The sequence below is a fragment of the Schistocerca piceifrons genome, chromosome 2 (assembly GCF_021461385.2).
Source record: "Schistocerca piceifrons isolate TAMUIC-IGC-003096 chromosome 2, iqSchPice1.1, whole genome shotgun sequence".
NCBI lineage: Eukaryota > Metazoa > Arthropoda > Insecta > Orthoptera > Acrididae > Schistocerca > Schistocerca piceifrons.
The window spans coordinates 662,999,913-663,017,612 of NC_060139.1; the positions used below are offsets into that span (position 1 = coordinate 662,999,913).

A 17,700-nucleotide genomic window follows, 5' to 3' on the forward strand; every position below is an offset into this window, starting at 1 on the left:
CAATGATAATATAAATATTATTTGAAAAGCACAGTGAGACAGTCTTGCAGACCCACCGTCACTGTCACAAATATTTGGTGTAACTGACCAGTGCAAGACAATCCTGCAGTTCCACGGGCACCGACATCAGAAAAATTTGGTTTTGGCAGTAATGAGGAGGCAGCAAGCTCAGAATATGCTAAAAAATAGTCCATCCACGCTAACAACAACATAACCACTCATTACAAACATGTCTCTACGAGGCATCTACAGTACGTAAAATCCTAAGTGCTGTACAAGCTAATCACAAGCCAGGGTATAAGACTCTACAGTCTCTGATCAAATAAAATATGAGAGCTAACAACTGCTCCCAATGAAAATATTTCAGTACGTGTGTAGAGTGCCAATGAAGTACAAATGATACATATAAAACAAGAGGGTATGTCCATGCAATGAAATACAATGGTGAACTAGCATACATGTTACATCGAAAAACAAAATGAGAAACATATTAACCTAAAGCGCAAAAAAACAAAGCAAACAGAATACGGTGCATCTTAACACTGGCGAAGTGCCTTAAAACTTAGCAAATAATCAGTTTTTCAAAAGTATTTACAAAGTCCACATATCAGAGTGATATGCAAACTTAGTTACTGTGTGACAAGAATTGCATACAAAGTTATAGTGGTGGCATATGAATATATATATATATATCAAGAGCAAAGTATGCCACATTCGGTAATGTGAGTAACACAGTTCTGTGAAAAGAAAAAATTGTGGTATACATTCAGAGAAGTGTGCAAACATAGTTGCTTTATGACAAGACACTTTCCATATGATTGCAAGAACGTCTCTATGTTATCATAAAAATATTTATACTAAGGTCTTGGCTAACTATCTCTGCAGAATAAACACAAAAGGGAAAAACAGAAGTTCCGCTAATTATGGGAACAAATAGGACGTGAGGAGAAGGAAAGTTTGTATAGTGCACTAGCACTATTGGACCTGTGGAAAGAGACAATTTAAAGTCATTCATCGTGCGTCAGTGAACATAGCAACATGAAGAAAAAAATGGCTCTGAGCACTATGGGACTTAACTTCTTAGGTCATCAGTCCCCTAGAACTTAGAACTACGTAGACCTAACTAACCTAAGGACAGCACACACATCCATGCCCGAGGCAGGATTCGAACCTGCGACCGCAGCGGTCGTGTGGTTCCAGAATGCAGCGCCTAGAACCGGTCGGCCATTCCGGACGGCCAACATGAAGAATTTGGCCAAAATAATGAATATGTCATACTTGGCAAGTTGGCTATCATCACATGGCGGAAAAATGTAATCACCGGGAAAAAGAATTTAGGTATCCAACCACAAATCACCATAGAGGAAAAGAAATCACGTCCAGCAAAGCAGCAAAGTACTTAAAAGTAATGATAATCTAATACTAGAAATACGTACAGAATGTCATAATCATACTTTTTGCTGACAAAGGCAGAGCGTTACCTATTCTCAATACGGAAAGACTTTTAAAAAAATGGATTAGTACAAACTTTGAAAATTCATCAGGTGCAAAACGACGATACATGGGCTGCCAAGGTGTCAGCCACATGACCATTACATGAACGCTTACCGTTTACTTATATACGTACCAAGCTGACTGTACTAAGCTGCTGAAGTATGTAGATCTGTTACTCCTGAACAAGATTATGGTAATACGATGCCAAAAAAGGAAACATTTACAAGCACAAGGTGTCTCTGTAACGGTTAAGTACATAGGATTAAAATGTGCTAGTGGAAAAAAAATTGCTATTCTAAGGCTCACCATAAACGTGAAAGAAAATATATGCCATAGTCTATCATGTAGCTGCCAATGCGTAATAAACCAATTCCAAACCAGTCTACAATCTTCACTGGTTTCGAAATACTCGTTCACAGGCTCTGCATGATAATAACCTACCTTTTATCAAAGTCGCTTATCTCGATGGATTCCCCCATTTGCAGCCCATACCTTCGATAGGGTGTTTGCTCCACTTACATACTTCTTTTGTTACCGCTTCACGCGCCCGCAACGACAACAGGCGGCACTCAAAGTCACGGTGTGCAGTGGTCATGATGTTTTGGGTTATCAGTTGTCTACTAAGTGTTCAAAGCTTTTAGTGTAAAGTGATAACTGTCATTTTAATTATGGTAATTTATGACTCAAAAAATGACTTCTTCCGGCTCCCACTGCCCAACTGTGCTCCTAATGGTCGTTCCACCCCGCCGCCACCACCACCAACGTCATCACTACTCCCACCACTCCTTAGCATCACTCCAACATCCCAAGACAGGCGTTCTTAATCTATACCTTGTTCGAGCAACACTGCCATCACCATGAAGCAACAAAGATCATCCACCACCAATGAGAAGAGTAGAAAGAAAATAATTGTTTCGTTAATTCCTCCTTCTCTTTTTCATTGTTGTTGTTATTATTTGCTATTTACAGTAACATTTTTCTCTCTCCTGTACTGCAGTGGGCTCCAACTGATAATGCAGTTGAACAGCCTGATTTATGGAAGCCATTCGTTTTCCACTGCCCTTACCTGATTTGATGGACTTTAGGTTCCCGTCGCGTGTTTTGTCCAGCTCTTAGTCCACGACATAGCATCAGGATTGGTCCTCCGGTGGAATATCACCAGACAATATAAAGGAAATATTCTTGTACTATCGTGAGTGACCACCACCACCTAGATCTTCATCACAATATGTGTGGCTACAGTGGCTTAATGCAAACGTTAAGGTGTTTTCATTCACTGTTATGTACCGTCTAAATTTGAGCGGTAGCTAATGTATTATTTTGCGCATGCCACCAGGACACGAATTTATTGCTCTAATAGTGTTTCAAAATCCTCAGGTTAGTGCCAAGAATGTTATGCTTTCGTCATATGAGTGGTGGCTCTTCTCTGTCGGATGATTAAACTGCACCCCCTGTGTTACTGGGTAGTCACTCAGCATGTGTCAGTGACTACCCGCAAATTATTAAAATTACCAGTGATAAGGATAGGAAGTGACATTCGGAAACTTGGTGCGCGCCAGTCCAGCAATGCTGTGGGCAGTCAATGACCATGTTAGTTGGCGAGATTGTCTTTACAGTTTTTTTGGGGAAATATTTGGTATGCTCTTTCAGAGCTGACTAATGACAACATTTCCAAGGATGTAGTCACTAAAAACATTGATATGTGTTGTGAAGCTGTGTGGAGCATGTATGGTGTGTTACCACTACCAGATGTAGGCAAAGAAATTCGTGTGTACTTACATAAGGCTTATCATCACCACAGAAATTTAAAAAAAAAGTAGCTTGTACAAACATTCTTTGTACTTTTTATGCTGTGTCGCCGTAGTTCTGTCGGTGTATGTGCATGCAATAAGAAAAATTAGTGTGTATCCATTATTAACTGACTCCCAGCTATGCAATGGCTATGCCTTTTGACGTATGGTGGTACTATACAAATTATATGTGGCAAGTTTTTTGTAAATCAAAAGGCCAAGAGAGAGTTATTTAGGGGTGTATTCCCGTTCTACCTGAATGGGGAAGGGCATTTTCTCTCATTGTTCTCTTATGGAAACATGCCAGCCAGAAGCGCCAGCCTAATTTAATGGTCCTCATGCGAACAAACTGGCCATTTCCCTGCATGTTTTGTTTATTTAGGACATAATTAATGGACAATAACTGTCATGATATCTAACACAATTTTTGGGAAATATAGCGGCCATGTCTGAGACTTGGCTTTATGTCTACCCAGGTGTTCAAATGCATTTAGCATAAAGTGATAACTCTCATTTTAATGACAGTAATTGATGACTCAAAAAATAACGACTTATCTCCCACACCACCACCACCGTGCTGCTATCGGTTGTCTCCTACTGAGTCCATCCGCACCACTCCTTAGCGTCATCCCAGCACCCAAAGAGAGGCGCTCTTAGCCTGTACTTCGTACAAGCAACCGCACCACCTTGAAGCATCTTCAGTTTCCCGTACGATAATACACCCCCATACCCGTTTCTGTTTTCCTCTATAAAAAAGAATACATCTGTAAATACGGAGCTTAACACTTCAGTGCACTAAAAAAATACACTCTTTCTTCTACAATTTGACGTTGCTAGTCGAACGTTAGCATGCTACTGTCGTGACCATCTATGGAAAGAGGTAGGACAGTAAAACCCACCACTAGGTGTGACTCGTTACAGAACATGGGGTTCGGAATCTCGTCTGCTTTGTAAAGTTGGTGATCTGTGTCATCTCTGCCGAAAGAATACAGTCCTCACGCAAACACAAGTGTTTTGGTGCACGCCTTTCATCATACATTGTTGAACATGAAGCTCAGCAGCAGACCACTCCTACGTGTTCAAACGTTGACCCAACGATATCGTCATTTACGATCGCAGTGGACATGGGACCGTCAGGTATCGACCTTTGATCAACAGAAACGTGTCGGCTCTCTGGGTTAATTATATTTTTGCTATACTAGGTCGATGGTCGTCTCCACAAACGCCGTCAACGAGGTGAACAGCGGCTCGAAACATGCAGCGTGCCACGGGCACAGGCTGGTGGGGGCAGTATTGTGCTATGAGAGACGCTATCCTGCGTCTGCGTGGGACCTGTGGCGCTAATAGAAGACACGCTGACAGCTGCAAACCACCTGCATCCATTCATGCTTGATGTCTTCCTGATGGCAATGTCATATTTCAGCTGAATACTTGTCCAGGCCTTTCAGCCAGAACCATGGTTCAGTGGTTTGAGGAGCGTTATAGTGAACTCACGTTGATGTTTAGGCGATCAAATTCGCCTGATGTAAATACTACGGAACCCCCATGGAGCACTATCGGGCGCCATCACCACGTACCCATATGAGCTGCCTGTTATTTACTCGAATTACATGACTTATGCGTAGATATCTAATGCACATACCTCCACAAAACTACCTACAAACTGTTCGGTCCCTGATAAGCAAAATCAGTGATGTATTTCGTTCCGAAGACGGGGAAACAAGCTATTAAACAGGTGGTCATAATGTCCTGGCTCATCAGTGTAAAAGGCTAATTCACGGAGTAGGCCGCCATATTGCTCATAAATTATAGTAATTATCATGATAGTTATTGGCAATTAATTATTGCTTAAATAAACACAATATGTGGTGAAGTGGACAGTTTGTTTACCGAAGGGCCGTTAAATTAAGAAACGGGAACTGGATGGTTTGTTTACATAAGGAAAATAATGTCCTCCCATTCAGACAAATGGTTACACATCCCCACATACGCAGTGTGGTCAGTTATTTGTGTGATAAAACTTCACGGCGTTGCCAATCTGCCAATCCTGTCCTCTACTTCTGAGATTGTTATATTCGGACAAGTGAACTAGAAAGTTAGGCTTCAACTGTGTCTAGCCGAAATCAATGCATGAGTGATGTAAACTGCATAGAGCAAATTTACTCTGTTAGAGCTCACTCATGATGCATTCCATTGGAGGATAGTAATTTCAGTTTACAATTTTAAAGTACCAAACCTCCTATCTCAAATGAGAGGAATGGCTTTTGGATCCAGTTAACTTTGGACATCATGTGTTAATGACAAAACAAGTTTTGATACCTCATTAACAAATATTCAAGGGAAAATGTTATGTGCCTCATCCTGTTTATAAATAACCTGATATTAAATGTAATAAAGCTAACACTCAGCAAGTTGATTACTACGATGGAATATTTTTTTACGTTTTCAGGTGAAGAGTACACAACAGCATGGAATCGTTCAACGAAACTCGACCACCGCCTCCATCCTGGATCAATCAGGAGTTCATAGAATCTGTACTGATAAATAAAGTTGGAAATCAAGCTTCTGTAGATTCAATTAAAGTACAATACGCTTGTCCACCAGGAGCTGGCATTACAAGTTTGTTGTTCAGAGTGACTGCTATTCTGAAGGGCAAAGATAATGAACAAGAGGCTAAAAAGGAATCACTGCTAGTGAAAACTGCTCTTGACTTTGGGCCTATGAAGGACTTCAAGAAAAATTACCAGGTGTTCAGAACAGAGACACAGATGCTGCGTGAGGTGATGCCACAGATCCAGAAAATGCTGGCATCGTTGGAGGGTGAGGACTTCCGGCCGCTGACAGCTCGATGCTACGACGGGGGTGAGCAGCCGGCACTCTTCCTTGTGCTGGAGGACCTGTCAGAGGGTGGCTTCAGGATGGCTGAGGGGCAAAGTCTTCTGAACTACCAACACTGCAAGGCGGTCCTGCGAGCGTACGCCAGATTGCATGCCGCCTCGGCCTTTCTACTCGACAAACAGCCCCATTACAAGAGCGTGTTCAATGAGACTATGTTCACAGACAAGCGTACTCAGGACTATTTCAGAGCAATAGGGTCTAAGATCATGTCCGCACTGGCAGATGAACTGAATAAGTGTCCAGGGTATGAAAAATATTCTGAAAAATGCCGGGGATTTATAGACCGATCTGCTAACAGTATCTTCGAAGTACTTGAACGAATGAAGGTGGAGACCAGGTTACCTGTGCTGGGCCATGGTGACTGCTGGAAGAACAACTTTCTGTTTAAGTATGTGGACGGTGAACTTTCAGATGTCAGAATTGTTGACTTTCAGGTAAGAATGCCTCACAATTTTTGTAATACGTTCTGTCCACATGGAGCTTAATTATTTTACCAGTAATTATGTGAGTTGATCTGCCATGTCTACAATAATGTAGATTATTTAGACCGATAGTTGGAGTGGTCGGTCGTCAAACAGAAAATGGCCTGCACCGCCCTCCAGCGTTAATAGTTCTGCACTTTTATCTGTGGAATAAACTAATTAAGAGGATTACAAGGCAACAGACAACAGCTATGTCTCCCAAGGATCTGGAAACTCATGAAACAGGGGCATGAGCCAAGTCAAGATGAAGTACAGTGTGCAGTAAAGACTCCCTAGAATCGCTTTATGCCATTTACCAGTGCTCACAGTCAACATTATGAAAACTTGATTTGAAAGCCACAAAAATGAACACACGAACCGTGCATGGGATACGCGTTTGCTTAAATCTGGATAATGGGACATACGTTTGTGGAACCCCTTCTCTTGAAGACGAGGCAGTAGTTTGCCGCGCTGATATCTTGTTAATATCAAGTTCCATGCACTATGTTTCCAACATCCTCTACTGAGGCTTTTCCAAAGCCACAGAAAACGTGTGTAATGAAAAGAATGTCAGTGTGCCTAAGGCAGCTAAATTTACTTACGGTCGGCAGAAAATTCGCTAAACTGCCAGCTTCAACTTAGCGAAACCTGCATATCAATGTATTTACTCGTTCTGAACGTATTCGGAATGGTATGTCCTAGCTGCCTCACCATGCATACTATCGTATTACCAAAAATACAATTGTGTTCTGCTGCAAATAATTATTCGTTTGATTTTTAGCTCACGGACTGTCTAGTTTATGACACATCAGTTTGTAACGTGTTTTGTTTCATGTTGACCAAATCATAATAATTCAGGGAGTACATTCCAAAAGTTCTTCATCCTTGAAACATATTCTGCCATATTTTATACCAGGGTAAGTACTCTGTGCCACGCACTTCACAATGGTTTGCAGTATGTGTAGATACAGATGAATCACGGAAAACACCTTCATATCCATCGCCTGTCGTAGTGGCTGGGCATCTCTTTTCGTATTGCAGCGGACGTCCTTAGTACGATGGCATGAAACCATGAACTGTGTTGACACTGGGCAAGAGGTGGACCAAGAGTTTATTGACTTACTCATTTTCTGAAGCTATTTTCAAGAACGTTCATTAAGCCATTGTTTTAAGTTTCAGATGTCATAGACTTACGGTTCGAATCAAGGGGATTCCTTTAGCCTTTAGCTGTTCTGCCATTTTCTCGGATCATATCTTCAGGATTCGCTTTTTATATCAGTACAGTGTACTTAGTGTCAATGTTCGAGGCAGTGGAGTAGATGAGACATCATCGACAGAAAACAATTCTTATCTGTTCTTCTTCCTTTAGTGTCCCACATTACTGCAGTAAATGTTGCCTACAAAGAAAATGACTCAAACATTGCAGGACAAACTAATGCTTTTCAAGACCGATGGGAGTACGTATCATTCCGCTTAATACTAAAGCATGAGGAATCTGTGGAAATGATCAAGCTGACCAAAAACCCAAGATCTACAGGGAAACAAAGGCAGACTTTCATCTCGCTGTCGAATGTGCGATTATCGCTGGATTGGTTGCTAGCAGTAAGGGATAAGAAGCAGTGGTCAGTGAAGCAAACGATTCTTCTATGACTTACCACATACCAGTCACTCCAATAGGATGAAGTCACTCTGACCAACCTCTGCATACGTCATTATCGTTAATGTAGGACTGCACACTCCGGCGACAGAGTTCCTCATTCTGTGAAGGCTGTGGCGTACAGATCATTGTACGGCAACTTTTAAGTGTTGTAAAGCAAATTTAAGTGGACACCTGCCATCTGTTTTAAAAATTTTGTATAGTGTCTAGCCTTCAGTCTAATGTTTTAGACTTGAATTTTTAGCTGGTCATATTGGGTGTCCCATGCTGTATTAGACCAAACTCCGTCCAGCCACATATTCTTGTCATGATGTTTTAGATCATGCCACTTAATTTATCTTTTTTATCAGAGTTTTAGATTTTAGATCTGACTGTTAAGCCCCCAAACCATCATACCACATCATCACTGCATCGAGTTCAGGTGCATAGAATACGCAAATATTGTTCGTAATAAAGTGCAGGAGTAGTAAGAAACATTGCGATGGGACTCTCGGGAAAAGCACACAGTATAACTCTAAAGTCTAAACGTTCTACACCTCTGCATCGACGTCTGCAGCCACACTGCACGCTGCATTGTTGGCCTTAAAACTGGACTGCTACTGACACCTCGCCACATTAATAAGGCACTTCCAGAATGAGATTTTCACTCTGCAGCGGAGTGTGCGGTGATATGAAACTTCCTGGCCTGAGTCGTGCTTCGGTATCTCAGATGGTAGAGCACTTGCCCGCGAAAGGCAAAGGTCCCGAGTTCGAGTCTCGCTCGGGCGCACAGTTTTAATCTGCCAGGAAGTTTCAACAAGGCACTTACTCGTAATGAATTGAAGATATACCACTGAGAATACCGCCAAGAATGAGTTAAAAGTTTAGTGAATGATATTAGTCAAATGAAACACAAATAGAATACCTTTATTCGCCTTGAAAGCAATGTCTACTGGCCACAATTCACTTTTTGGCAACATTTATACAGTGGCTGGAAAAAGTCGGGGAAAGTTTTTTTTTCAGCTAGTGATCAATGTCAATCAAAATGTGATGCGGACAAGTGTGCATTGCGGATTTCATCAGTGATCTATTTCGAATGGAAAACAGTTATCCGAAACTTTGTGAATGATGGCGTCCTTACTAATTTCTCGGTTATTCGATTCTGTGCCAGCCTTAACCACACTTTGCCGATTTTGTCTGCTGTTATGTTCGTCGATGATCAACAATAAGTTCCGAGAGCTGCCTCACTCGTTGTGCATCACCTTCTATTTCAGTTCCGTTCCCGAAGGGTTGGACCAGTAGCAAACACACTTTCTCCTCACTACCTCTGTTCTGCACAGCCGGCCGGTGTGGCCTAGCGGTTCTAGGCGCTTCAGTCTGTAACCGCGCGACCGCTACGGTCGCAGGTTCGAATCCTGCCTCGGGCGTGGATGTGTGTGATGTCCTTAGGTTAGTTAGGTTTAAGTAGTTCTAAGTTCTAGGGGACTGATGACCTCAGTTGTTAAGTCCCATAGTGCTCAGAGCCATTTGAACCATTTTTTCTGCAGACTTACACGAATATCTCTCGCCTCTCGATCTAGTTTTCAATGATTTTTAACAGAACACAATGTTCACGCATCACCACATCTCTATAAGATAGGTGATAGGAAACATGTCAATAGCTACCTACCAGTTTCACTATTGACATAATTTCCCACAGTATTTGAGAAAGTAATGTACTCGAAAATAGTATCTTACCGCAGCAGCAATAGCATCCTTTGTACATCACAGTTTGCATTTCATAAGGTTTTTTTGACCAAGAATGCTATTTATACATTCATCACCAAATTTTACAAGCATAAAACAACAAAATGACACTGACTGCCCTTTTATGTGATCTATCTAATGCGTCTGGCTGTTTGAGTAACTTTATACTTCTAGATAAATTAATGGTATAGTCAACCAATGGATAATGCCTTATTAAACAAAAGAATGCCGAAAATTGTCCTCAATAACTCAACGAATAAAGCCGTTCAAAAAGAGAAAATGTTCAAATGTGTGTGAAATCTTATGGGACTTAACTGCTAAGGTCATCAGTCCCTAAACTTACACACTACTTAACTTAAATTATTCTAAGGACAAACACACACACACATGCCCGAGGGAGGACTCGAACCTCCGCCGGGATCAGCCGCACAGTCCACGACTGCAGCGCCTGAGACCGCTCGGCTAATCCTGAGCGGCGAAAAAAGCCGTGGAAGATTCTTCTGGTGGAGAGAAATCACTTATGTGGATTCACGAATTCATGAAGCTCAGTGCTAGGTCTACTGTTGTTTCTCAAATTATATATATTGGCACAGAATCGGATAACCCAGGAACTGGCAAAGACAGTGTGGACGCCATCATTCACAAAGCTTTGGCTGACTGAAAACAGTCGCTGTGTAAAGCTGTCGCCGCGCGGGATTAGCCGAGCGGTCTTAGGCACTGCAGTCATTGACTGTTCGCGTGGTCCCAGGGAAGGTTCGAGTCCTCCCTCGGGCATGGGTGTGTGTGTTTGTCCTTAGGATAATTTAGGTTAAGTAGTGTGCAAGCTTAGGGACTGCTGCCCTTAGCAGTTAAGTCCCATAAGATTTCACACACATTTGAACAATTTTGTAAAGCTGTCCGCATCATATTTTGATTGACATTGCTCAATAATTTCAAAAGAAGCTTTCTGTGACAGTTTGCAGCAACTACATAAACATTGTCGTAAGGAGAATTGTGGCCAGTGGACATCACCTTGAAGACGAATTGAGGTATTATGTTTGTCTTTCGTTTGATTAATATCATTCATCGAACATTATATATATATATATATATATATATATATATATATATATATATATATATATATATATATAATGACCATCCATCTAATATTCAATTACTCATTCTTCATGCTGAAGACACTAGCATTTTGTTCATTCTGATAATAAATAGAGCAACAGAAGAAATGATAAATACTGTTTTTGAAAACATTATTGAAATGCAAATGGTCTCACTATCAATTTCCAGAAGGCAACATATTCACTTTTAGAGGTACTGTACCAGTTGATAAATAAAACAGATGTCGAGGAAATAATAAGTGTGCTGTAAACTTCGAAGTTTTTATGTAGCAATGTTGATGAGAACTGAAGTGGAACAAAAATTTAGAACTCCTAAAAGAACTCAGTTCTTACACATTGGCAATTAGAATCACTGGAAACCATGGGGGAAGACAAATCGTTGACATACTCTGCATATTCCCATTCAATCCTGTCATGTGGAATAATGTTATGGGATAGCTTTACTTTTAGAAAGAAAGTTTTCATTGGTCACGAAAGTGCTGTAAGAATAGCATGTGATACTCACCCACGATTATATTGCAGATACCTGGGGTTAGGTATTTTGACTAGTGCATCACTGTATTTCTACTCCCTCATTACATTTCTCGTAAGCAACCCATTAAAGTACAATAAGAACAATGGTGCATATAATTACAATATTGGAAGAGAAAATGACATTCATTATTCCACATTTAGATTGTCTTTTCACAAAAAGTGGTGCACAATTCTATCATCAAAATTTTTGTTCCCTTACCCACGATATAAACCGTCTGCGAATAAGCGAAGTTCAATCTGAAAACAAACTGAAAAAGTTTGCCTTTGACATTTTGTATCCCACAGAAGAATTTCTGTTCATTTAAAACGTGAAAGGTGGTGTGTTAGAAATTACTAATTCACATCTGTATTAAAGAAAAAACAGTTTGTAAATGGTCAGTATGTAGCCATACTTATGTACGAATTAGTAATAAGAGTATAAAATGACTCGTTCCATCTCACAAAGATTAGTTGTCCTAATCATTTTTGATTCATATAAACGGCTAACAAACTAAATAACTAAAACAAGAGGTTTCCTGCTCTCTACTGTAACTGTAAATGGACTCAACTTACTAGAAGATTTCTTCCCTATTTCGTCATTTATCATAATAGAATTGTCTGCGAATAGCTAGTACATCCAATAGTGTGAGTTTGTGATGAATAGTATGACATCTTTACTCTAAACTAGTGTTATGGCGATGTTTGCAGGTATCATACGTGACCAGCCCAGCCTCGGACCTGCAGTACTTCTTGTACGCAAGCGCTAGTGAGGAGGTCCATCGCCACCACATGGATGACCTTTTGGGCGAGTACCACAACACGCTGGTGGGCATTCTACGGCGCCTGGGCATGCAGGAGGAAGCTGAGGTCTTCACTCTAGAGGAGCTAAAGCGGGAAATGGACCGCTGTCTAGTTGTAGGATTTCTCTTCAGCATCATGAGCAGCTTTGCTCTGGCGACTGAAAAGTACGGTGTAGAGTTTACGAAATTGTTCACTGACCCAGGACACGCCGAAGAAGCTTTCGGAAAGATCTTCAGAAATCCTTATTCGTTATCCTACATGAAATACCTGACACCATTTTTTGAAAGTAAAGGAATTTTATGAACATTTGTAGCACGTACCCCTATTACAGTTGACATTATTTAACAACTTTTAAATGGTAACTTTAGACATCCTTTCATCTCCCTGAAACTATTAGCCTTGCAGCAGCATACCTATGCTATTACATGATTAATCAGTATTTGCTTCTCGAGGTTTTGTATTTAAATAATGAGACTACTGCTATACTTTATTTACAATAAGCGTGCTGTGCGGAATTCAACAACATGTACATCGACCTGGAAAACAACGAGGACTACAACAAAACAAATCGCCATGTGCTGGAATTTACGTAAGCAAACACCACTATTTTGCTTGATATATAAATAAACGCAAGCATTTTAGCGCATTTTCATTACTGAAACGACTTATGAAGTGGCATCAAATACTGAAATATTTTTGTGCAATATGTGAGCAGACGACATGCTGTCAGTTAAAACAACTGGTTAACTAAAAATATTAGATGGACATGGTAGCCCGAAACCGGTTATGGCACTAAAATAAAACATTTAAAAGTTATTGTGACTGGTTGCATCATTCACCAACCAAAAAAAGTTATTATTGTAAAAGCTATATCAAAGAATGTCAACAGTAAAAATATTTCTACTGAAACAGCTATATCAAAGAATGTTAACATATTTTTTAAAAGTCCATTGTGGAAAACTATATATATCTCTTCATGCTACTAATATTATTTTAAAAAGTTTTTAGGCAACATTATTAAACAATATTAGTATAAGAAGTATTTGATCGTTGTTATTAAAACGTGTATTAAATAAATGACAACGTATCTCTGTGTTCTTTAGCTACTATCATTGCCATTCTTCATACAACAGAAAAAAATTGTATCTATATATATAGAAGTAAACTAGAAATTATTAAATTGTCATTTACATCCGTCCTGATCATATTTACAGGAAGACCCAATAACAGCAGTAGTTGTACCACAATCTAATACATACAGTCACGACGCTCTTTAGTGCGGAAGTTGCTACCGCTTTACAGCTGGAGCGAGACTAGCGCTCCAAGTGGTGAGAAAGCAGTCACATGTATCTTATGGGCAGTGTTTGTTTTAAATTATTTACTACGTAATGAACGAAATAGTTGTCAGATTTTTGCGTTCCATGCGTTCGCAATGTATCAAGTGACATGAATTATCGTGGAATACACGTAAAATAACCGAATCCCACTGATTCAGTGACAGGAGCTGCCGTTTATTCATGAAAAAATACTTTCGAATGTGTTTGTATCTGCAGCTTATTCCGCTGAAAACAAGAGAACATTAACACACATTTCATGCTTGAGAAACTTTTATTTCTGATGTTGCCTGTTTTCATTATCACGGATTCTATACTTGACACTTAAAAATTTTCATAGAGTCTAACGATTCGTCGATTCTTGCACTTCATTCGACTTTCTAATGCTCGAATATTTGAGTAGATGTAATTATTTGTACTTCGAAAGAGAATGTGTTGAAGATTCTTGCTGTTTGTGGATTATATTTAGCAACAGTTATGCAACTGACTTCTTGCGTTTTGGGAAACAGTTTGATTGCTTTTGACTACTTATTATCGTGTCTGTGTGGTTCTCCCTTAAGCTACAGGTGTGGCGGCTTGTTTGTTGCGTTCAATAATGTAGGTATTACATTCCATACAGATTTCCTGCGTTCCACATTTTCTGATTCGGCTGAAAGTGTAGCGTACGAAAATTCATTTTGCTGAGAACATATACGACTTAGTTCTGCAAAAGATCAGGTCTTCTGGTATTTACTAGCAATTTTTAGTTATTAAAGGAAAACAACTTTATTCGGTAATTACCTGAATGTTACAGTAAAACTGTAAATAATTTGTTCTGTGAAGCATCGTTTATATCTCCCAGGGTCCTTAAAAAAACTAAATAATGACAAATGTGGTACTACATACACTCTCTGTTTTAAAATTTGTCACAAATCAATATAAACGTTAATTTATCCGCTATTGTCTTCAGACATATCGCTTACTGGGTACTTGGAAGGTGCTATCGCGGTAGGTACCAAAAACGAGACAGAGTGTCACGGCTGTTACGTTAGACTGTGGTTCTACTGCACGTACAAATACCTGCAGCCACTGGGAGCGATAGGGTAGTAACGCAGTCACTCCGTTTTTTTTCTTTAGTGCATATACTCTGATTACTGTATTACAGTGCCTATGCAGCTTTACCTAATGGGGATGATCTATTTGAAATTTTATTTAAAAAACATCATTTTTCTTTTTTTAATCCCACATAGCATTGTAGGATACATACAAGTGTATAAGTATGCATGTATTATTGTAGCTCCATTGAGTAGTCATGACGCACTATACATATTGAAAACAGAATAACAAAAACATCGAAATTGTTAGTGAAGCGTCCTCCAAAGCTTTCTCATGGATGAGCTTTATATGCTCATAACATACATAGCCATATCCATACACATACTCTCTCCTTCCAAGATGTTCATTCACAGCACACGAGAGGGCAGTGGTAGTACACATCAAGTTTCCAAACTTTGTTTTCTGAAAATGAGTGCACTATACACTGTCCTCATTGTTGTACATCTTAATTGTTTTAGGTACTCCTCAACATGTATTCTATGGCAGGAGCCATTTGACCATTCAGTTGTGAGATCACCTTTGAAGAATTCTGACATGCCTGTCACCACTCATTGGATGAAATGCTGCTAGTGCCAACATGTTGAACTCTTCACTAGAGGACGTGCCCACAACTGCATGCTTTCTTCCCCTTACATTTAGATTGCTTGTTACTGTGAATAAAAGCAGTCCGACTTCAGACCATAAGTGGCTCATCGGGACCATCCGACTGTCTTATGATCCTCAGCTGAGGATGTGGATAGAAGGGGCGTGTGGTCGGCACACTGCTCTCCTGGTCGTTAACATGGTTTTCTGTGACGGGAGCCGCTACTATTCGGTCGAGTAGCTCCTCAGTTGGCATCACGAGGCTGCGTGCAACCCAAGAAATGGCAACAGCGCATGGCGGCCGCGACGGTCACCCATCCCAGTGGCAGCCGCACCCAACAGCGCTTAACTTCGGTGATCTGACTGGAACCGGTGTATCCACTGGGGCAAGGCCGTTGCCCATTACTGTGAACAGCTTCACTTTAATAGGTGAGGTGTGCCATTGTAACTGCCCACAAGTGGTGCCGATGTTGATAGTGAGAACTTATTAGCTGCTGGACTTTTTTTTTTTTCTTCAAACTGCATTGTGAGCAATTTTGCCTGGCATCTTATTATGTAGGCCATAGTGCTCCACACAGATCTCTTAGCCAGTACTCATGACCACCACCGCACAGAGAAACTGTGCTATGCAGTTGAAGCCACGGGCACTGTTGCCCATGCAGCACCACGTGGAGGTGGGGCTGCGTGGAATTCTTTTGTCTGCACGTTGGTGTTATCTGTTATTTACTTGCAGCAATTACACTTGTCTTTCAAAGAAAAATACAGGAATTTAGAAGCAGCAAATTATAAATTTATGGTATCATTTAAGAAGGGAATAAAATAAGACAGGAAAGAGCAGATTTAGATATCCCTTCACCAACACCACCTGGGGAAGGGGAGTTGGTATTGAAATTCAAGTTCAGCGTCCACATATGGTGCTACCTATTTTAGTAACTATCCACATCAGCTCTTCTGGGAAACTCGATATGTTCAGTCCATGCAGATCTAATTTATGTCAGCACTGATTGTTAGAGTGCTTTGTGAGTAGATGGTGGTTAGGTTACATAATAACTACTACAAGTAGATTATTAGTAAACAAATTCTGCTTGGCTTTGGAACAATATCTTACATCAGTGAAATTAAATAAGTTATATACTGTTCCCACATTGCTGTAGGAGGAATAACAAGTCACAACTAACCTATTATTAATCTTGTAAAACGTTTTTTTGGAATAAACTATTTTGAGTAGTGGACCCATTAATTTTATATAGTTGCGTAACACACATGATTGGTTTTTGTTGTGCATTTACATTCTTTGATCCTGCATGCTTACTTTATATTAAGTTCATATTACATTCATGTTATTACATTTACATTGACGTGTTCATTTATGTAACTACTAAAGTTTGCTGTACAGGTCTAACGTGGATTATAAAACAAAATATATCCATGAACTATTCTAATTACTCCTACTTTTGTTTATATTCATTCGTAATAGGATATAAACTGCAATCTTTAATTAATGCTCACGTGAGTAGTTGTGCATGTTTTACACATTTTTCGTTATGTATATTTTGTGTGTCTATGTTATGACAGTGTCGTCACTATCACTCGTATCATTCAGTACTCGAGCTTCTCGAACTATCTGTGTCGGTCTTTCTGTGCCTTCTGTGTTGATGGGCCTGTTTGTTTATGTCATGTCTGCTTTCGAGATGTTGTTGGGGATTGGGTTCAACTGTGTCAGTGTTTCTGGGTTCCTCAGTACATCGTATAGTGTTGTTTCCTTTATGTGTCCTATGTTATTACGTAAGTGCCTGTATCTAACGCATTTCAAAAGAAAGTGCTCGGGGGAAGTAGCTCGCCGGATGTGCAACGGTTGCTTTCTGAAAGCGACATGCGTCACAAGTGCGTGGGATAAGGGCGTAGTGTGTAGTAACAAAATGAACCATGCCTCGGTTGGCGCAACTGTAACCGCTCCTTGATATTGGGGAAAAATGCGTAGACTGAACCGCTCTTATCACTCTCGTCCCACTATTTTTGCCGAGTATCCGCAAGCAAACTTTTTAGTTGTCGCCTATCTTCTATGTGCTGCCCAGTGCCTGCAACACTCTCAGGTCTACCCATCTTCATCCAGTATGTTGCAGCCCGACATCTAGTGGTTACATCGATCGGGTGTATTCCAAGTGCCACATGCAGCGAATCTAACGATGTGCTGCCTAATACTCTCGTCTAACAGTGACCCTGTTCACGACG

The 17,700-nt window shown here is 40.3% G+C and overlaps 1 protein-coding gene across 3 annotated transcripts in view; it reads left to right on the top strand.

The window, feature by feature from the left end:
- The window catches only part of LOC124776514, a 37,317-nt gene extending 23,710 nt beyond the window's left edge, over window positions 1-13,607 (top strand). For 2 of the 3 annotated variants that reach the window (XM_047251538.1, XM_047251539.1), the window contains exons 3-4: window positions 5,734-6,616; window positions 12,365-13,607. In XM_047251538.1, the coding sequence (XP_047107494.1) occupies window positions 5,753-6,616; window positions 12,365-12,760 (1,260 nt within the window). In that variant the 5' untranslated portion in view covers window positions 5,734-5,752 and the 3' untranslated portion in view covers window positions 12,761-13,607. The remainder of the gene's footprint in view (window positions 1-5,733; window positions 6,617-12,364) is intronic. The other variant, XM_047251537.1, reaches the window with a different exon arrangement.
- Window positions 13,608-17,700: the final 4,093 nt, after the last annotated feature.